Here is a 23410-nt window from a genome sequence, read left to right as displayed (position 1 = left end):
GTTGTATTTGATAAGGGTCTCATTTAATATCACTGAGAAAAGGATATATTATTTAATAAATTGCCAAGAACGATGGTGTTGGGATGTTTAAACAAAGAAGATTAGTTCACTACTTATGGAAAATTATAATTAGATCCCTACCTCAAGCCAATAACCAAAATAGATTCTAGACTAATCAAAATTTAAATACAATCTATTTTTAAAACCTGTATAACATTCATATGGAAATGCAAGAGACCCAGAATAGCTAAGAGAGTCATGAAAAAGATGAACAAAGTTAGAGGACTCACAGTCCCCATTTTCAAAGTGTACCACAAAGCTACAGTAATCAAGACAATATAGTACTGGTGTAGAATAGACATAGATTAATCTAATAGAAGAAAGTCCAGAAATAAATTCAAACATTTATGATCAACTGATTTTCATCAAGGACCCCAAGGCCATTCAATGGGGAATGAGTGGTCTTTCAATAAACAGTGCTGGGACAACTGGATGCCCAAAGGCAAAAGAAAAAAAATGATATTGGATCACTACCTCACATTATATATAAAAGTTAATTCAAAATAGGATCATAGACCTAAATACCAAGAGCTAAACTAGAAAAACCATTGAAAGAAAACATTTGTGTCTTCGTTTTAGGCAATAGTTTCTTAGATAATACACCAAAAGCACAAGTGACCAAAAGAACAGCAAACAAAAAATAGACAATTTGGGCCCTAAATGATACCAATGAGTTAGCAAAATGACAACCCAGAGAACTGGAGAGAATATTTACAAATCATATGCTTGAAAAGGAAGCGTCTAGGATCCAGAACATATTAAGAACTCTAGCAACTCAATAATAGAAGACAAATAACCCAGTTACAAAATGGGATAAGGGTTTGAATAGATATTCTTTCCAAAGAAGATATACAGGGAGTTCCCACTGTGGCTCAATGGAAACGAATCTGACAAATATCCATGAGGATGTAGGTTTTATCCCTGGCCTCACTCAGTGGGTTGGGGATCTGCATTACTGTGAGCTATGGGGTAGGTAGCAGATGTGGCTCAGATCCCATATTGCTATGGCTGTGGCATAGGCTAGACGCCTAATCTGGGAACTTCCATATGCCACAAGTGTGGCCTTAAAAAGCACACACACACACACAAAAGGAGTTCCCATTGTGGCTCAGTGGAAAGGAATCCGACTAGAAACCATGAGGTGGTGGGTTCAATCCCTGGCCTCACTCAGTGGGGTAAGTATCCGGTGTTGCTGTGAGCTGTGGTGTAGGTCACAGAAATTGTTCAGATCTGGCATTGCTGTGGCTCTGGCGTAGGCTGGCAGCTGGAGCTCCAACTCAACCCCAGCCTGGGAACCTCCATATGGCATGAGTGTGGCCCTAGATAGCAAAAACAAAAAAAAGATACACAAATAGCCAATAATTCTATGATATGCAAATAACCAATAAACCTATGAAAAGTTGCTCAATACCACTAGATATTAGGGAAACCAAAATCAAAACCACAACGAAGTACTACTTCACAATAGGATGGTTATAGTAAAAAAGATGGACAGTAACAAATGTTGGTGAGGATGTAGAGAAATTGGAACTCATATGTTATTGATAGGAATATCAAATGATTCAGCTACTTTGGAAAATAAACAGTTCAGCAGTTCCTCAAAATGACATATGATCCAGCAATTCCAATCCTAGATGTATATATACCCAAGAGAAATGAAAATGTATACCCACACAAAAACTTGGAATATTCATAACAGTTTATTCATAATAGTTAAAAAGTAGAGGGAGGTCCCATTATGGCTCGGTGGTAGAGGGAGTATCCATGAGAATATGGGTTCAATCCCTGGCCTCCCTTAGTGGGTTAAGGATCCAGTGTCACCGTGAGCTGCAGTGTATGTCACAGATGTAGTTCAGATCCTGAGTTGCTGTGGCTATGGTATAGGCCAGTAGCTATAGCTCTGATTCGGCCCCAGCCTGGGAACTTCCATATACCATACCTGCAGCCCCAAAAGAAAAAAAGTGAAAAGTGGGAGTTCCCATGTGGCACAGTGGGTTAAGTATCTGGCATTGTCACTGCAGCTGCTCAGGTTGCTGCTGTGGCATGGGTTCAACCCCAGGAACTTCCATATGCTACAAGTAATGCCAAAAAAAAAAAAAAAAGGAGAAGTGACCCAAATGTTTATCAAGTCGTGAATGGACAAATAAATTGTGACATGTCCATACAAGAGAATATTATTTGTCAATAAAAAGTAATGGAGTATTGACTCATGCTATAATGCAGATGAATCTTGAAAGCATTATGCTAAATAAAAGAAACCAGTTACAAAAGATCACATATTCCATTTAATGATTTCACTTATATAAACTGTTCAGAACAGACAAATCTATAGAAATAGAAAGTAGGTTAGCTGTTGCCAGGTTTTCAGGGAGGGAGGGATAAGAGTGACTGCTAACAGGTATGGGGTTACTTTGGGGGGAAGTAATGAAAATGTTCTAAAATTGATTATAATGAATACACTAAAAACCACTGAACTGTGCACTTTAAATTGGTGAATACTATGGCATGTGAGCTTTATCTCAATAAACATGTTTTAAAGGATTTGGAAGAAAACATAAATAAATATCTTAGTCCTGGCTGTGGAAGGTCTTCCTAATACAAAAACAAAAGTGCATGAAGAAAAATAACAATAAATATTACTACTTACAATTTTTATTTCTCTATATAAAAAACATGGAAAAACTTATTTGTAACATGACAAAAATATTAAAAAAAATATTTAATGATCCCTTATTAATCAGTATTAACTGACAGAAAAACAGGCAACAGACATTATTCACATGATCAATGACATGAAAATATGTTCAATCCTACTCATAATCCAAGAATTTCAAATCAAGGTAACAAAAGACCCCTCATTGACAAATTTGCAAAGGTTTTTAAAAATGATATCCAAAAACAAAAAAAGGAATTCCCATGTCATGGCTCAGTAGTTAATGAATCCAACTAGTATCCATGAGGACATAGGTTCGATCCCTGGACTTGCTCGATGGGTTAAGGATCCAGCATTGCTGTGAGCTGTGGTGTAGGTCACGGACAGGGCTCAGATCCCACATTGCTGTGGATGTGGTGTAGGCTTGCGGCTGCAGTTTGGATTCAACCCTTAGCCTGGGAACCTCCATACGCCACCAGGGCAGCCCTAAAAATGACAAAAAGACAAAAAAAATGATATCCATTCTTGATTAGGAAAATAGGCATACCCATGCACATGGTGGCAATGACAATTTTTTTTCCCCAAAAGTGTTGTAAGTGCTGCTCTTTTTATATCGAGTCATCTCACTATAAAAATTTATGCAAAAGAAATATTGGGATAGATGCCAAGATTTATGTCACATAAATATATGTAAAATATTTATTGTTATGTAACTTACAATATCAAAATATGAAAATCTGCATATTTAAAAGGAGACAGTTGTAATAAAATTATAGTCTATATAATGACTATTGTAATTATCACAATCATATTTTCAATTTAATATTTTAAAAGTAAAAAGATTCTTATAATAGTTGATAAGAAAAAAACAGACTACATAATATGGTAGCAGTTTCTAAGTTCTGTATGTTTGGTGGGGGCAGAGGTGAGAATATACTAAAGTTTACCAAAAAAAGGAAGACATAAATGAATCAAACTAAAATAGAGGTGAAAAATCTAAACTCTAAGAATGTCACTGAAATATTAATTTAGATGAAAATTTAAAATTTTTTCTTCAAAATGATTGTGTAATGCAAACAACACAACATGCATATAATATTCATTTAATCTAATAATAATCACTGAGTGTTAGTTTTTAAAAACTGTCTTTCTCGACAAAGAAGGACACTACTTAATGATTAAGGGATCCATCCAAGGAGAGGATGTTACTACTGTCAACATATATGCCCCAAATATAGGAGCACCCAGATACATACAACAAATATTAACAGACATAAAGGGAGATATTGATGAGAATACAATCATAGTAGGAGACCTTAATACCCCCCTCACATCAATGGACAGATCCTCTAGACAGAAAACCAATAAAGCAACAGAGATCCTAAAGGAAACAATAGAAAAGTTAGACTTCATTGATATCTTCAGGACACTACATCCAAAAAAAGCAGAATACACATTCTTCTCAAATGCTCATGGAACATTCTCAAGAATCGACCACATATTGGGACACAAAGCTAATCTCAATAAATTTAGGAGCATAGAAATTATCTCAAGTATCTTCTCTGACCACAATGCCATGAAATTAGAAACCAACCATGGGAAAAGGAAAGAGAAAAAACCTACTACATGGAGCCTAAACAACATGCTACTAAAAAACCAATGGGTCAATGAGGAAATCAAGAAGGAAATTAAAAACTACCTTGAAACAAATGATAATGAAGACACAACCTCTCAAAATCTATGGGATGCTGCGAAAGCAGTGCTCAGAGGGAAATTCATAGCAATACAGGCCTTTCTCAAAAAAGAAGAAAGACCCCAAATGGACAACTTAACCCTCCACCTAAATGAATTAGAAAAAGAAGAACAAAAAAGGCCTAAAGTCAGCAGAAGGAAGGAAATTACAAAGATCAAAGAAGAAATCAATAAAATAGAGACTCAAAAAACAATAGAGAAAATTAATAAAACCAAGAGCTGGTTCTTTGAAAAGGTAAACAAAATTGACAAACCCCTGACCAGACTCACTAAAAAGAGGAGAGAAAGAACCCAAATAACCAAAATTATAAATGAAAAAGGAGAAATCACAACGGATACAGCAGAAATACAAAAAACCATAAGAGAATACTATGAACAACTCTACGGCAACAAGTTTGACAATCTGGACGAAATGGACAATTTTCTAGAATCTTACAGCCTGCCAAAACTGAATCAAGAAGAAACAGACCAACTGAACAGACTGATCACTAGAAATGAAATTGAAGAGGTCATAAAATCACTCCCTACAAATAAAAGTCCAGGACCAGATGGCTTCACAGGTGAATTTTATCAAACATATAAAGAGGAATTGGTGCCCATCCTCCTTAAACTCTTTCAAAAGGTTGAAGAAGAAGGAATACTCCCAAAGACATTCTATGACGCCACCATCACCCTCATTCCAAAACCAGACAGAGATACCACCAAAAAAGAAAACTATCGCCCAATATCATTGATGAATATAGATGCAAAAATTCTCAACAAAATCTGAGCCAACCGAATCCAACAACATACCAAAAAAATTATACACCATGACCAGGTTGGGTTCATCCCAGGTTCACAAGGATGGTTCAACATACGCAAATCAATCAGCATCATACACCACATTAACAAAAGAAAAGTCAAAAATCATATGATCATCTCAATAGATGCAGAAAAAGCATTTGACAAAGTCCAACATCCATTCATGATCAAGACCCTCACCAAACTGGGTATAAAGGGAACATTCCTGAGTATAATCAAAGCCATTTCTGAGAAACCCACAGCAAATATAATACTCAATGGGGAAAAACTGAAAGCCTTCTCCCTCAAATATGGAACAAGACAGGGATGCCCACTCTCACCACTGCTCTTCAACATAGTTTTGGAAGTCCTAGCCACAGCAATTAGACAAACAAAAGAAATAAAAGGCATCCATATAGGAAGAGAAGAGATAAAACTGTCACTGTATGCAGATGACATGATACTATACAGAGAAAACCCTAAGGACTCAACCCCAAACTACTTGAACTGATTCATAAATTCAGCAAAGTAGCAGGATATAAGATTAACATTCAGAAGTCAGCTGCAGTTCTGTATACCAGCAATGAAATATTAGAAAAGGAATACAAAAACATGATACCTTTTAAAATTGCACCTCACAAAATCAAATACCTCAGAATACACCTGACCAAGGAGGTAAAGGACCTATATGCCGAGAACTATACAACTTTAATCAAAGAAATTAAAGAAGATGTTAAGAAATGGAAAAATATTCCATGTTCCTGGATTGGGAAAATCAATATTGTAAAAATGGCCATACTACCCAAAGCAATCTACAGATTCAATGCAATCCCTATCAAATTACCCATGACATTTTTCACAGAACTAGAACAAACAATCCAAACATTTCTATGGAACCACAAAAGACCCAGAATCGCCCAAGCAATCCTGAGAAACAAAAACCAAGCAGGAGGCATAACTCTCCCAGACTTCAAGAAACACTACAAAGCCACAGTCATCAAAACAGTGTGGTACTGGTATCAAAACAGACAGACAGACCAATGGAACAGAATAGAGAACTCGGAAATAAACCCTGACACCTATGGTCAATTAATCTTTGACAAGGGAGGCAAGAACATCAAATGGGAAAAAGAAAGTCTATTCAGCAAGCATTGCTGGGAAACCTGGACAGCTGCATGCAAAGCATTGAGACTAGAACACACCCTCACACCATGCACAAAAATAAACTCCAAATGGCTGAAAGACTTAAATATACGACAGGACACCATCAAACTCCTAGAAGAAAACATAGGCAAAACACTCTCTGACATCAACCTCATGAATATTTTCTCAGGTCAGTCTCCCAAAGCAATAGAAATTAGAGCAAAAATAAACCCATGGGACCTCATCCAACTGAAAAGCTTTTGCACAGCAAAGGAAACCCAAAAGAAAACAAAAAGACAACTTACAGAATGGGAGAAAACAGTTTCAAATGATGCAACCGACAAGGGCTTAATCTCTAGAATATATAAGCAACTTATACAACCCAACAGCAAAAAAGCCAATCAACCAATGGAAAAATGGGCAAAAGACCTGAATAGACATTTCTCCACGGAAGATATACAGATGGCCAACAAACACATGAAAAAATGCTCAACATCCCTGATTATAAGAGAAATGCAAATCAAAACTACCGTGAGATACCACCTCACACCAGTCAGAATGGCCAGCATTAATAAATCCACAAATAACAAGTGCTGGAGGGGCTGTGGAGAAAAGGGAACCCTCCTGCACTGTTGGTGGGAATGTCAACTGGTACAGCCACTATGGAGAACAGTTTGGAGATACCTTAGAAATCTATCCATAGAACTTCCATATGACCCCGCAATCCCACTCTTGGGCATCTATCCGGACAAAACTCTACTTAAAAGAGACACATGCACCCGCATGTTCATTGCAGCACTATTCACAATAGCCAGGACATGGAAACAACCCAAATGTCCATCGACAGAGGATTGGATTGGGAACAGGTGGTATATATACACAATGGAATACTACGCAGCCATCAAAAAGAATGACATAATGCCATTTGCAGCAACATGGATGGAGCTAGAGAATCTCATACTGAGTGAAATGAGCCAGAAAGACAAAGACAAATACCATATGATATCACTTATAACTGGAATCTAATATCCAGCACAAATGGACATCTCCTCAGAAAAGAAAATCATGGACTTGGAGAAGAGACTTGTGGCTGCCTGATGGGAGGGGGAGGGAGTGGGAGGGATGGGGAGCTTGGGCTTCTCAGACACAACTTAGAATAGATGTACAAGGAGATCCTGCTGAATAGCATTGAGAACTTTGTCTGGATACTCATGTTGCAACAGAAGAAAGGGTAGGGGAAAAAATATAATTGTAATGTATACATGTAAGGATAACCTGACCCCCTTGCTGTACAGAGGGGAAAAAAAAAACTGTCTTTCTCGAGAATAACATTTGAATTACAATTTCGTTTGCCTTGGTCTTAAATTTCCAAAAATATTGTAACTGTATATTGTATTATTCACCACACACAGTTATTTGTCTGGTAATACCATTTAAGCTCTACAACCGATTTCTTTGCATATGATAAAACATGTTTGCATTTGAGAAATATGTGAATTAGCTTTTCCAATTCAGATGATATGGTGCAACACCTGAAACATAAACTTTGGAGCAGAGAGCTTACACTCTAGTTGGGGAAAGAAAAAAATTAAAAGACAATGGAGATAAGCATAGGGAACTATATCCAATCTTTTGACAAAGAAAATGATGGAAGATAATATGAGTAAAAGAAACATATATATGTATGACTGAGTCACTTTGCTATACAGCAGAAATTGGCACAATACTATAAATCAACTATACTTTAATTTTTTTTTTTAGACAGTAGGAGTTCCTGCCATGGTGCAAGGGGATCAGTGGCATCTCCACAGAGGGAGGATGCAGGTTTGATCTCAGGCAGGCAGAGTGGATTTAGGATACGTTGTTGCTGCAGCTGCAGCATAGGTCACGACTTCAGTATGGATATGATCCCTGGCCCGGGAATTGCATATGGCATGGGATGGACAAAAAAGAGAATAATAATCATCATAATAATAAAAAGACAGTAGGAAACGTCGAACAAGTGCTGGATGAAACAAATGGAGAGAAAGAAGTGTTTGGAAGGTGGGGTGAGCTCCACGGAGAGGTCCATAGTGGACTGATTCTGAAGGCTGGTGTTGTCTGGCGCAGTGAAGGAGGGAAAGGACCACTCAGGAGGGGTAAACAGAATACTGGGAGGCAGGGCAGGAAGGAGAGTGAGAGTAGACGGTGATTGTAGAACCAGCACACTTTTCTCAAACATTTTAAAGCATGCATATATATGTTAAATGAGAAAAGATTAATTTTTCAAAAAGAATAATGAAAAAATAATTTAGGAGTTCCCCTCGTGGCTCAGTGGTTAATGAATCTGACTAGGAACCATGAGGTTGCAGGTTTGATCCCTGGCCTCACTCAATGGGTTAAGGATCTGGCATTGCTGTGAGCTGTGGTGTAGGTTGCAGATGCAGCTCTGTGGTTTAGGCCAGCAGCTAAAACTCTGATTTGACCCCTAGTCTGGGAACCTCCATATGCCATGGGTGCGGCCCCAGAAAAGATAAATAAATAAGTAGATAAATAAATAAATAAATATATAAAAATAATTCAGGCTGTTATTCCAGTGGATCATTTCCTTAAAGAACAAATTATCTCTTCAGATATTATGAGTTATTACATGTTGCTCTATATTTGCTACAAATGTGGAAGTTTTGGTAGAGAAGACTCAAATTTACGTCCATGATCTCAATAGTTTTAAAGAGGAATTTTTTACTAAGACATTAAAAGCTTGAGGTAATACCCCAAATCACAAATATCATTGTTATAGATGCTCTAAAAGTGAAAGAAAACATGTTATTTCCTGTTCAATTACCCACTCTCTCTCTCTGGGGCTTTCCACCCTGCATTAATCCAGAGCCCAGAGAAAAACCCTGGAGGGATAAATGAATAAAGTAGGTGAATGTCATTTCTTCACATCCTATTTCTGTGATTTATTATTGTCTTTTCTGGGTTAAATTATTATAATCGACATCGACAAAGTGAAATGAAACATGGCATACCATTCTTGAGAAGTTCCATGGAAAAATTGTAAACAAGTTCGTGCTTCTGGTTAGGGCTGGCAGGCTGCTTGTATTGAGAAAAGTCTTTGATAAACACTTTGTTGATGAGGAAGCCATGACGTGGTTGGTGAGTGATGGTGAAGAGCAAAGCGTCCTTAGGAATGTCAAGGTCAGCAGCATTGATGATGGAAGAATCCAGCTCTCTCATCTGACCCTCACACACCTAAAGCAAAACAAGTCAGAAAAGTCAGCTACAGATGAAGTAAAACCTTTCTTTCGGCAAACTGCTCAAAACAAATAATTTTAAGATATCCTAGAATAATTTTAAGATATCCTTGCAAACTTTCCATGAGATTTATATGTAATATGGTCCTAAAAAGAAGTTTCTGATTTAACATGACCTTAGAAGACAAAAACAAATCCATTAATACTTCTCACATTTTTTTTCTGAATATTTCAAAGCACTTCATTTCAAAGTCCTCCATGAAGGACTAAGGAGAATTACACATAATCTCATATCCATATAATGCATAATTTAAAGGTAGGGGGAAAAGCAACCAAAAGGATGCTTGCTTTCTGGAAGTCACAGAGTTCAGTTGTAAAACCGAGTGCAGACCCTGTCTTCAGATCCTAACTTGTTATTTTAACCTTCTGGACCATGTTGCTTTCACAATTCTTGCGTTTCTGTTTTAGAAATGGCACAAATATCTGCTATTCGCATTGAATGTTTTTAATTTCTATCACCGTAGTAAAAATGTCTGTATTTCAATTACAGTCAATAACAATGGAGAGGATGCTTCTGGATGCATAATGGTGTGTATTTTAATTCTGGGTACCTTATTTCTGCCTAATCATAACACCTTTAATTTTCCTGAATGACTTCACACTTCATAATCCTTCCAGCACAAAGAAAACTAAATGCATTTCAGCTCCTACAGGTTATTTAGAACCATGAGTACAATTGACATGGTACTTAGCCTTTGTCTTCTTTTTCTCATAGCAATGAAATATTCCTGTTTCCTATTCTGAAATATAGCAAAAAGATCTAAATAATGTGAGTATAGAAGTTTGACGTGCTTATTGGGCACCTGCAGTGTCACTGTACATTGTGGAAATGTGCATATCCAAAGGAATCAAAGTCAGATGAGACTGGGAGGGCCTATCCATCAAGAATTATAATGTAAGGAAATTATCTAGTGCTACTAAATATGACTAAACAAGAAATGCAAGGGGTGGAGGAGCCGAGGAGTGTCTTCCCATCTGAGTAGACATTTTAGCTGTGAAGGAGACATACTTGTAAAAATGAACTTTCTCTTCAATATCTCTTAATAACTTTGACAAGAGCCTTCCGACAGCTACTCTTCCCTGAATGTGTATAAAGAAGAATCATAACATCTGATATTTGAGCTAAAATTATGCTGGCTTTCTTTTATCCACCCTACTTGTTAATAACTAAGATGGTATCATAATTTAATGCACAAGGATAGAATTGTGAAATCAGGAAGCTCCCCTGTGGTGCAATGGGTTAAGGATCTGGCATTGCTGCAGCTGTGGTGCAGGCTGCAACTGTAGCATGGGTTTGATCCCTGCCCTCCCAAAAAGAATTATGAAATTATCTTTGATGGAAACTTGCCTTTTTCTCCAAAAACTTAAATAAATAAAGTAGCCTGAAAAGATGTTCTAATTATCTTTCTTTATAAAGCTTGGGGTTCTTGGACTCACTGTATGGCAACCATTCTCATTTACAAAATGATAAATTCATTTGCAAGATGGCTAGGAAACTTGATTGAAAAAACTGTGGGATTCTTTTTTGCACATTCAATTGTTGACTGAGGTTATACATAGATGGTTTAGCTCAATATACACATAATGCAGAAACTCACTAGTAGACAGCTTTGAAATGGATTATAATAAACTAAGACCTCAATTTATTTATTTATTTATTTATTTGCAAGTTGCAGCACAACTTGATGGGAGCCCAGCTAGCTACAAAATAAATACCCTTTTTTTCACAAGAGAGCAAAATAAATATGCCTATTAAAAAAATCGCTTGAAGCTTAAAGCCAGCTCTTTCAGGAACACCTGGGGCTCCATAGTTGTTGCTTTTCAACAGCTTCTCCAAGGAATGCACTGAGGGGAAAAAAGTATGATTACTTTCAGAGAAGAGCAAGAGACAAATTCCCAGTGGCCTAATTATTTCAGAAATCCCAACCCTAGATACATACAAGACAAGAGAGTTAGGGATAGAAGGAATCATTTGTGATTTTTTTTTTCTTTCTCATAATTACTGAAGTGCTCTCCAGAGAAGTCCATGTGCCAACAGAAGAGGAGAGGCAGGAGCTGGCTCTTAAATCTCATCCTGAGGTGGCTCTCCTATACCATTAAGACTCAGTAGAAAATTAAAATCAAATAAAGACTTCAGCATTTAGAATCTGATAATTCTTACTGGAAAATAAGACAAAATAATGGTTTCAAAATAGATAATGTGCTTTGGTTAATGTCCAAAAAAAAAAATGACAAACATAATGACAAACAATAATATGAATGTACCTGTTTATTAAGGGTTTTCTATGTGCCTGACCATCCTGATCATTGTGGCTACCCCCGAAGAAAGATTTGATACATGCTTTGCAGATGAGGAAACAGAAACAAGGAGAAATAACTAACCCAGGACCTTACAGCTAGCACCCAGCCCCTTTTATTCCAAAGCCCACGCTTATTCATTTAATCATGATTTGCTATCCAAAAATACTTTTTATATTATACAAAAATAATTACACAAAAATAATTATAATTTTTAAATAATTATACAAAATTAGGATTGTTTAAAAGGATTATATGCTGATATAAGATTTACATATACAAAATTAAGTTTTTAAGTGTTTTTTAAGTAGATAGTAGGGTATGATTTTTCATATATAGGTAAAAAAACATACAGAAAAATCACATATACACATACATATCACTGGCATGTGCACAAATTATTTCTGTGGGAATTAATCACTAAAAACTCAACTGATGGAGAGTGACTATGGGTAGGGTCTGTTGAGGAAGGAGAATTTCATATTTCACTGTGTATGCTTCTCAATATTCTAACTTCTTTAGCCCAGTGTATCTATTATTATTCTTAAAAAGAAAACAGCTTTTGTCTCAGCAGTTCTCTCCTGGGCCATTTTAACTACATATCTGAATTTTTAAATAAAACCGACAAATATTGTTATGTACTATAAAAACCATTTTACCTGGGCTGTGGGATGGAAATCCTGTAAAATCAGATTGTTATGATCGTTATACAACTACAGATGTGATAAGTTCATTTGAGTAATTAAAAAATGAAAAAAACATTTTAAACTGCATAAAAATAATAGTCCAAATTTTATCTTTTTATTTACTGTATCTTTATAAACAGCTTGTAATTTGTGATTTAGGAGCCTCTTCTACCATCACACTGGCTAAGAGGATGTGCAGTTGAAAATAAGACCACTTGGGTGCAAAACCCCCTATATGCCACTTACCTCCAAGCTGTGATCTTAGGCCACTAACTTAATCTCTTTTTTTTTTTAATCTTTTTTTTTGGGGGGGGGGCGCGTGCCCACAGCTTGTGGAAGTTCTTGGGCCAGGGAGCAAACCTGCGCACAGCACCGAGCTGCTGCAGTGACAATGCTGGATTCTTAACCCACTACACCACAAGGGAACTCCATTAACTTAACCTCTAATTCTTATTTTTGCAGTTATTAAATGGCAATAATAATATCATCACCCTAAAACCCTATCATGAGTATTCAATATGAATACATTTAAAGGGTGTGGAGTATACCTACAACCTAGTATATACTCCATCCTATAGATATGCAACTCTAATAACAACCATGCAACTGCTGTATGTTAGCAATTACTATCATTACCATCATCCTTAAGAAAAATATTTTTCAAGTGACTGCATTAAATAACATAGATTACTGCCCTCCTTACTCATCATCAACTTAAATGCAAGTGCACTGAGACTAATGTAAACTGGCTAGGTGAAAATAAAAATTAGAAAATGATAGAAGAGAAAGGGAATGTTCTGACATCATTCTTACAGTAAAATTCTGCACTACAAAGTCAGGAGCTTCATCATTTGTGGGGTTGATGATAATGTAAAATGGTATCTCCGAGGAGCGTTGCTTCCCATCTGTTACATATACCATGAACTGGTCGGCCGTTGGTTCCATCCTCAGATGCCTGGACTGCACATAGTTAATGTGCAAAGCCTTCATGTCTTTCCACTGAAATGAAGCTAGAGCACACCAAGATGGAGTAGGTAAGTAAGAAAAAGATTTATTTTTCAAGCTACCGGTCCTCAATCCTTAACCCAATAGTCTGTTTCTCAGGAAAGCCATAAGCAATTACAGCAGTTGACCTAAGAATCAGCTATTAGGGGCTGCTATAATGGCTATCAACCATTGACATAAAAACAAATATCCATAAATTATAAGGAAGAGTTAAAATTTGCATGGAGAACAGAAGGGCAATAACTGCTAATCAGGATGTGTAGGGATTTTGTAAACATTCTTTATGGATTTGGAATGAATGTCAGAGAGACCTTCCTTTGATTAAAACCAGTGCTGCTGTGTGAGCAGTTTTTGTCATGCTTGAATAAGAAAAGGACCATCTCTTTCATATCAAGGCAAAATAAGAGTAAATCAATCATCTGCCTGCTTGACACACATACTAAGCAACAGACAGGATTGAGTGGAATTAACTGACCTGGTATTTTGGTGATACTGCCTTAAGTCATAAGAGAAAAATGCTCTTTGTTGTGTATTAAGTTACAGGAGAAAATGCATAAACTGTAAAACAATTCACCTTTCTCCCAACTTTACAGAGATAAATTCACATAAGATTGTGCAAATTTAAGGTGAACAACATAATGATTTGATACATGCATATATCACAAAGTATTTATCAAAAGAAGGTTAGTTAACATATCATTAAACCTCATGTAATTACCACTTTGCTATTATTGTTATGATGAGAACATCAAAGCTCTACTCTTGAAGCAACTTTGAGGTAGGTAATACAATACCGTTAACTATAGTGATCTTACCATACTTTAGACCCCCAGAAATTACTCATTTTATAACCAAAAGTTTATAGCCTTCAACCGCTATCTCCCCTGTGGAACCCCATCTCTGCCATTGCTATGCTTCAGCCTCTGGTAACCACTATTCTAGTTTCTGTCTCTATGAGTTCATTATTTTTAGATTCCACCTGAGACCATACAGTATTGGTCTTTCTCTGTCTGATGAACTTCACTTAAAATAATGCTCTCAAGGTCCACCCAATATTGTTGCAAATGGCAGCATTACTTTCTTTCTCATGGCTGAATAATATTCTACTGTCTATATATACCACATTCTTTTGTCCATTCATCCATCAGTAGACACTTAAGATTATTTCCATATGTTAGCTACTGTGAATAATGCTGTAACAAGCATGGAAGTGTAAATATCTCTTCAATATCCTGTTTCCATTTCCTTTGGTCAGAAGTGGAATTGCTGGATCATATGGAAGATCTACCTTTAATTTTTTGAGGTGCTTCCATAGTGACTGTACCAATTTATATTCCCAACTAACAGTGTACCAGGGTACCCCTTTCTCTACATCCTCACAGCATTTGTTATCTCTTGTCATTTTATTAAGAACCATTCTAACAGGTGGGACGTGATGTATCATTGTAGTTTCAATTGTCATTTCCCTGATGATTAATGATGCTGAGGACTTTTTCATGTACCTGTTCCACCATCTGCATGACTTCTCTGGAGAAATGTCTGTTCAAGTCCTCTGATCATTTTTTCATCAGATTGTTTGGGATTTTTGTATTGAGTTATATAAGTAATTTATATATTTTAGACTTTAATCTTTTATCTGAGGTATGGCTTGAAAATATTTTCTTCCATTCTATATTTGCCTTTCCATTTAGTTGACTGTTCCTTTTCCATAAAGAAGAAAATTTAGTTTAATGCAGTCCCACTTAATGATTTTTTCTTTTTTGCCTTTGCTTTTGGCATCAAATTAAAAAAAAATTATCACCAAGACCCACATGAAGGAGCTTACTGCCTATATTTTCTTCTAGGAGTTTTGCGATTTCAAATCTTATATTAAAGTCTTTAATCTGTTTTGAGTTAATTTTTGCTATATGGTTTGAGATAGTGATCCAGTTTCATTCTTTTGCTTTCCATGTGGCTGTCCATTTTTAACAGCACCATTTCTTGAATATATTTTGCTTTTTAGGGCTGCATCCACAGCATATGCACATTCCCAGGCTAGGGGTCAAATTGGACCTACATGTGCTGGCCTACACCACGGTCACAGCAACATGGGATCCAAGCAGCATCAGCAAACTACAACATAGCTCCCAGCAACGCCAGATCCTTAATCCACTGAGTGAGGTCAGGGATCAAACATGCATCCTCATGGATCCTACTCAGGTTCGTTACTGCTGAGCCACAACAGGAACTCCCAGCCCATTGCATATTTTTAACTCCATGTTAAAAATTAATTGACTATATATGCATGGCTTTATTTCTGGGCTCTCTATTCTGTTCTATTGATGTATGTGTTTATACTCATGCTAATATGATACTGTTTTGATTACTATAGCTTTGTAATAAAAGCATGAAATCAGGAGGTGTGATGGCTCCAGTTTTGTTCCTCTTTCTGAAGACTGCTTTGGCTATCTGAGGTCTTTTGTGGTTCCATACATATTTTAGTATTGATTGTTCTATTTCTGTAAAAAAATGCCATTGGGATTTTAATAGGGATTGCACTGAATGTATAGATAGCTTTGGGTAGTATGGACATTTTAACAATATTAACCCTTTCAATCCATGAATATAGGATATTTTTCAGTTTGTTTGTGTCTTCCTCAATTTCTTTCATCAAGATATCAACTCTGGAGTTCTCGTTGTGGCTCAGCCAGTTAAGAACCCAAGAAAGTGTTCGTTAGGATGCAGGTTTGATCCCTAGCCTTGCTCAGTGGGTTAAGGATCCAGCATTACCACACACAGACATGGCTTGGATCCAGTGTTGCTGTGGCTATGGCATAGCCTTGCTGCTGCAGCTCCCATTCAACCCCTAGCCAGGGAACTTTCATATGCTGTGGGTGTGGCCATAAAAAAATCAATTCTACATCTTACAGCTTTTTGTATATAAATCTTCTACTTCATTTAATTTATTCCTAAGTATTTTATGGTTTTTGATGCTAACATAAATGAGACTGATTTCTCTATTTCTTTTTCAGATAATTTATTGTATGAAAGAAAACTGATTTTTGTAAGTTGGTTATGTGCCCTGAAACTTTACTGAATCTCTTGATTGGTTCTAGCAGTTTCTGGTGAAGTGTTTAGGAATTTCTATGTATGATACCATGTCATCTGCAAAAAAAACCATTTTATTTCTTCTCTACTGATTTGGAGGCCTTTTATTCTTGCTTGCTTAATTGCTCTGGCTATGACTTTCAGTACTATGTTGAAAAGGAGTGATGAGAGTGGGCACCCTTGTTTTGTTTGTGATCTTGGAGGGAAAGCTTTCAAGCTTTCACTGTTGAGTATGATGCCAGCTGTGGGTTCATCATACACAGCCTTTATTATGTTGAGGTATGTTCCTTCTATACTCAACTTGTCACGAGTTTTTATCATAAAAGTATGCTGAATTTTGTCAAATGCTTTTCTGTACCTACAGAGATGATCATAGGATTTTTGTCTTTCATTCTATCAATGTGTATCATATTTATTGAATTGTCTAAGTTGAACTATCCTTACACCACATGTATAAATCCCACTTGATCATGGTGTATGGCTTTTTGATATGCTATTGATTGCTTTGCTATGTTAACATTTTGTGGAGAATTTTTGCATCTATATTCATCAAATGTTTTGGTCTGCAGTTTTCTTTTCTTGTAGTATCCTCATCTGGCTTTGGTATCAGAGTAAGACCAACCTTGTAAAATGAGTTTGTAAGTATTCCTTCTTCCTCTTGCATTTTTGGGAAAGAGTTTGCGGAAAAATAGTGCTAATTCTTCTTTATATGTTTGGTAGAAATCACCCGTGAAGCCATCAGCTCCTGGGAGTTCCTTTGTTGGGAGATTTTAGATTACTGATTAAATCTCTTGTTATTGATCTGTTCAGATTTTTTATTTCTTCAGAATTCAGGTTTGGTAAGTATTATGTCCCTATGTTGTCCAATTTGTTGGTGTATAATTGTCCTTAGTAGTCTCTTACGAACTTTCATATTTCTGTATCAGTTGTAACGTTACCTTTGTCATTTCAGATTTTATTTATTTGAGTCCTCTTTCTTTTTCTTGGTAAGTCTAAAGATTTGTCAATTTCATTTATCTTTTTAAAAAAATTAACTCAGTTTTGTTGATCTCTTCTATTGTTTTTTCTATTTTATTTGTTTCCACTTTAATCTTTATCTCTTTCCTTCTGTTAAGTTTGGACTTTATATATTTGGACTTTATATATTACTGTTTTTCTAAGTACCTTGAGGCATAAGGTTAGGTTGATTACTTTTTTGATGCAGCTTTTGCTGCATTTCATGTTTTAGAGTGCTGTGTTTCCATTTTCATTTTCAGATTTTTTAATTTCTTTTTTATTTCATCTTTGACCCCATTAATTGTTCAGAAGTGTGTTGTTTAATTTTCGTATATTAATGAATATTCTAGTTACCTCCTGTTATTGGTTTTAATTTCATACCCTTATGGTCAAAAAAGATACTTGGTATGATTTCAATCTTTTTAAATTTGCTGAGACTTGTTTTGTGACTCACCGTATGATTTATCCACAATGTTTCATGTGCACTTGAGAGGAATGTGTATTCCTCTTTTGTTGGACGGAATGTACATATAAGTCTTTTTGGCTCATTTGGTCTAACACATCATTCAAGTCTAATGTTTCCTTATTGATCTTCCATCTGAAAGATCTATTGTTGAAAATGGGGTAATAAAGTCCCTACTATTATTGTATTTTTGTGTATTACTCTCTTCAGATTTGTTAGTATTTGGTTAATATATTTAGGTACTCCAATGTTGTGTGCATGTACATTTACAACTATTATGTCCTCTTGATGAATTAACTCCTTTAACATTATATAATTACCTTCTTTGTCTCTTTTTACAGTTTGGCTTAAAGTCTATTTTGTGTATAATAAGGATATTGCTCTCCTTTGGTTTCCATTTTCATGGAATATTTTTTTTGTCCATCTATTTCTAATGAGCCTGTGTGTGTCCTTAAAGTTGAAGTGAGTTTCTTATAGGCAGCATATAGCTGGCTCTTGTTTTTTGTACACATTCAGTTACTCCATTAATAAGTAATCTTAAATCCATATTTCTCTGATATTAAGACAGGTATGCCCTGGAGGTGCTTAAAGAACAATTACTTCATTTATTTGTAAAGTGTTGTCCTTGGACAATTTTGTTTTTGGTGTCTGTTTTCGTTTGGGTTGTTTTGTTTTTGCCTGAAACACTAGAGCTGTTTAAGTATCTGAGATACAGTTTTTTTTGGGGGGGGGGTGTCTTTTTAGGACTGTACCCGTGGCATATGGAGGTTCCCAGGCTAGGGGTCGAATCAGAGCTATAGCTGCTGGCCTACACCACAGCCACAGCAAACCATATCCGAGCTGAATATGTGACCTACACTACAGCTTACGGCAATGCGAAATCCTTAATCCACTGAGTGAGGCCAGGGATCAAAACTGCGTCCCCATGGATACTAGTCAGATTTGTTTCTGCTGAGCCATGGCGAGAACTCCCTGAGACACATTTTGGTTTCAAAATCAATGTCATTATCTTCAACACTTCCATAGTATATTTACTAATCTTTTCTGCCAATATTTTTTAAAAGTGCTAAAAAACTGAGAATGAGACTAGTGAGTGCCACCAGATTTATTCTATCACAGTATTCTTTCAGAGCCTTTTAAAATATTATTTCTTCAGTACTTATTCTTATATTTTGCACAAGTGAAATTCCACTTATTGCGAAGTAAACTTCCATACATGGGGAAATTAAAATTAAAAACAATAATATTCAAAAGTATCAGCAATAATAATAAATCCTTTGAATGTATATAGTGCTTTGAACATTTCTGAAGTCCTAACCCAGTTATTAAACATGATCTAACCTATCAAAGTCATAAACATAGGTGAAATTACTGCTGGACATGAAAGCATGACTCACCTATGCTGATGCCCATATTGCTTTTTTCAAAACCTTCAGAAGGGAGTATGTTTTCAAGGTAGCCGAACTGGGGAGGAGAAACCAAAACAAATTCCAAGTCATCTGCTGCAGTGTCAGGGTCAGTGGCAGATAAATGGTTAATGGTAAGGGCTGCTGAGAAACCCTCATCTACAATGAACATGGTACCTGCATACAAATAATAATACAATTATGACTTATTGTGAAATCCTCTAGTTAGAATAGTGAGGACAAAAGGGAGTGATTTAAATTCCAATTCAGGGACACCTCCTATATGCAAATACACTTCCGTGGGAGATGTTCATTTCCTTTGACATAATTCTCCTTACAGTGAAAATATTCAGGGGTAATGGGTGGAATTTAATTTGACTTATGGAATTATATTTTTTCCTTGTATAAGTAAGCCAGACAATAATAGAAAGACAGCAGAAATACTAAATGCTCCAGTATAGCCCTTTAGTCATTCTCAAGGAACTCTGATTTCCCTTGTGTCTCTATAGAAGTGACAAATGAAAATAAGAATTGCCAAACTGTTTTAATGATAAGCCACTAAATGTGGTTTATGTGCTTTTCAAGATCAGTTGTTACCTCTGTTTGTCAGAGCGTTAATTGCCTGAGAACTATTATGAATTGCTCATAACGAACATTTTTTTTCATGCCTTGGTGCTTAATTATTCTGCAGGGATAATGCTTCCTTTCCAGAACATTGCTTGGGAGATAGTTTGCAAATTACAATAACATTCATACATATGCTTGCATTTTTTTTTCTGAGAGGCAGAACATATACATAACGCCTATGAAGTGATGACTTTCTAAAAAGCAAATAAGGTTAAATATATATAAATGGTCTCTCTGGTAAACTCATTCTGTTCTAATAGAAATTATTATGGATAAAATAAATTACTCTGTCTCCAGCAGGCAAATGATGTTTTCCCATGTGAAATAAAAACAGAATATTTGAGGATTACAATGTTGTCCTCATTCCAAAACACACATACACACACACATTGTTTCTTAATATGGAATTATCTAAGTTTTTTAACAAGTAAATTCTTTTGCTCTGTAATATTTTATAGATTTTGGAATTTCCACAAATTTGTATTGAGGTAATTATCCAAGGCAATTCTGTATGGTGGCTTTCCCTTTTTTTTTTTTTTTTTTTTGTTAATCTTTTTAAGGCTGCACCTGCAGTTCATGGAGGTTCCCAGGCTAGGGGTCAAATTGGAGCCACAGCTGCCGGACTACGCCACAGTCACAGCAATGCAGGATCCATGCCACGTTTGTGATCTATACCACAGCTCATTGCAACGCCAGATCCTCAACCCACTGAGCAAGGCCAGGGATCGAACCCTCATCCCCATGAATGCCAGGTTCGCTAATCACTAAGCCACGACAAGAACTCTGGGTTTTCCATTTTCACTGTAAGTCTAGTGCATCATTATTTCACTGGACCACAGGTATGACTCTAGGTGAGGTAAATGACCTTTAAGAAAAAAAACATTGTCACCTATTGCAATTGAAGGTGAGTAGTTGTCCACTGGATATACTGTGATGTTGAGATCATACACCGGAAAGGACTCATGAATAGGGACAGCTGCATGAGGTCCACTGTAGCAACAGCCATTAACAAAAGGCCCAGCTTCTCTGTCTGAAACCACCAACGTAATGGTGTCAAAGCAAGGCACCAGGCCAATCTCGCCACCTAGAAGACACAACGTTAGCTGAAAACTGACTTTTAAAAATTTAGAATAGCTAGAGAAAATTTAGTCACACTTCTTCTACAAGCATAGAATGGCAAGGGAAGGAACTTATGTGGCTAAAACATAAAACTCAGTTTTGTCACTATGAACTTAGGGTCATGAAAAGAAATGCATGCCCATCTGTTGCCTCTGGTGAAATCTCTGCAAGCCATCTATCACCATACAGAGGGCCAAAACAGGGCTAACAAGAGTCTGACAGTTCACAAAAGAACAAGGGAGAGAAACAAAGCTTGACTCATTATAGTTTTACTCTTCCTTCATAATTGTTAGTGTTAAGACCAACCCGAGGGAGAGCAGAAGTCACCCTTGTCCCTCTGGTAATTGTCTTCCCATTTGCATTAACCACCTTATATAAACAACCATCAACTAAGAAAAAGCTGGATAGGTGAAACACAAAGATAATCCACATCTTTGTCATTTGTTTCAATATTTTCCTTGACTATATAATAGTCAAGATGTTAACAAAACAGCAGCAGTGCCTGGAAAGAAGTGGCATTTATTTTCATGTTCTTTTACTCTTTAGAGCTTACATCTATGGGATTCAAAATGGCCCCAACTTAGTCAGTGAGAGGAAGAAGAAAGAAAATGTTAGGACTAGATAATCAGTAAATAGGACAATGTTCTTTTTGGAAGATTGTCCTATTTACTAACTAACAGCACAAAGGTAGGAATGCTTGCTATCCTATGGACAGAACAGTCCTGCAGATGTGCTTCTGGTAATTCTCATGCATCACTCTGAAAATCCCAAGAGGGAAGCAATTATGTTTGAAGCTTTGATGAGACTAGGGCACGAAAGATCAGGGACATCATTTCTTTTCACAAGACAAATTGGTCAAATCTACAGAGCATTTTGCTTGGTATTATTCTACCTGTTTAAAAAAAGGGCAAGGGAAAACCAGAGATGATACTGCTGAGCAACCAAGTAATCAATGGACGAGAAAACTAGACTTATTTTAAAAACAGAGTTGAAGGTGAATTAGAATTAAACAACCAACCTTCAACTTTGGAAAAAGCAAAAAAAAAAAAGACATCTCTCATCCAATCACATTTTATAGAAAAAGATATTGACATAAAGCTTGTTTATTCATCACTCACTCAATAAATATATATCTAATGCCTATTATGTGACAATTGATGTTCTGGGTGTTCTAGCAGAGAAAAAGGCAGACATGTTGAAAATGTCAAAAGACTGTTCAAAACTATGTCAAATGTCCAAAGACCTACTACATGTCAGAAGTTGACACAATCTAATGGTAGAGAAAGAAATGCAATTTGGTTAGATTACCACAGAGTGTGTATGTATTAAGTGGAACCACATGAAATTGCTACTATTAAGCCATTTTTTACCTATTAAATGGAAAATTCATCCATCTCAGCCTGATTATGTACTAGGTGCTAGAGGTGAAGGAGGATGAGAGTACTGGCTAACAATGGCATTGGGGGCAGGGCACACATGCTAGAGAAGTCTTTCCAGATGGTCTTGCTGGCTTTGTACTGAGCATTAAATGATCAGTAGCTTACAAGGCAGATAAGGCAGAGAACTGGGGGTTGGAAGAGGACATGTAGAGAAAGGGAATTGAGAAGAGAAATGGAAAAATCTTTCTAGGAAAAGAAGTCAGCTTTAAAAAAAAAAAAAGCAAACATGGAACATTCCATAAATGTAATTTCAATATAATGGAAGCCTAGGACACATCTACAGAAAGAGCTGAAAAAGTTGGCTGAGCGTTAAGCCACAAAAAAGGTTACAAATATGGGTGAAAGAATTCTTTACCTTGAAATGAAATAGAGTCTAAAGATATGATTTATATTTAAAATGGTTAACTGTACTGCTATTTGAAAGGAAATTTTTAAACAACCTCATGTTTAATGTTTGTAGAATAACAAATTAATAATGTAATTTTATATCATAAACTATTATTCCATTATTAAAACATGTTTACAATTTTGTGACATTTAATAAATATTTTAACAAACATTTTTAGGTGATAATCTAAATAAAAAGTAATCCACAAAACT

At 36.1% G+C, this 23410-nt stretch overlaps 1 protein-coding gene across 1 annotated transcript in view; it reads right to left on the bottom strand.

The window, feature by feature from the left end:
* FREM1 (FRAS1 related extracellular matrix 1) overlaps positions 1–23410 on the bottom strand; it is a 187964-nt gene that overhangs the window by 73408 nt on the left and 91146 nt on the right. The window contains 4 exon segments of the mRNA XM_047767629.1: positions 9400–9622; positions 13482–13678; positions 19617–19802; positions 21142–21336. Of these exon segments, the coding sequence (XP_047623585.1) occupies positions 9400–9622; positions 13482–13678; positions 19617–19802; positions 21142–21336 (801 nt within the window).

This window comes from Phacochoerus africanus, chromosome 2 (genome assembly GCF_016906955.1).
Source record: "Phacochoerus africanus isolate WHEZ1 chromosome 2, ROS_Pafr_v1, whole genome shotgun sequence".
NCBI lineage: Eukaryota > Metazoa > Chordata > Mammalia > Artiodactyla > Suidae > Phacochoerus > Phacochoerus africanus.
The sequence above is the reverse complement of the archived record's forward strand: the minus strand, read 5'-3'. Positions and strand labels throughout refer to the sequence as shown.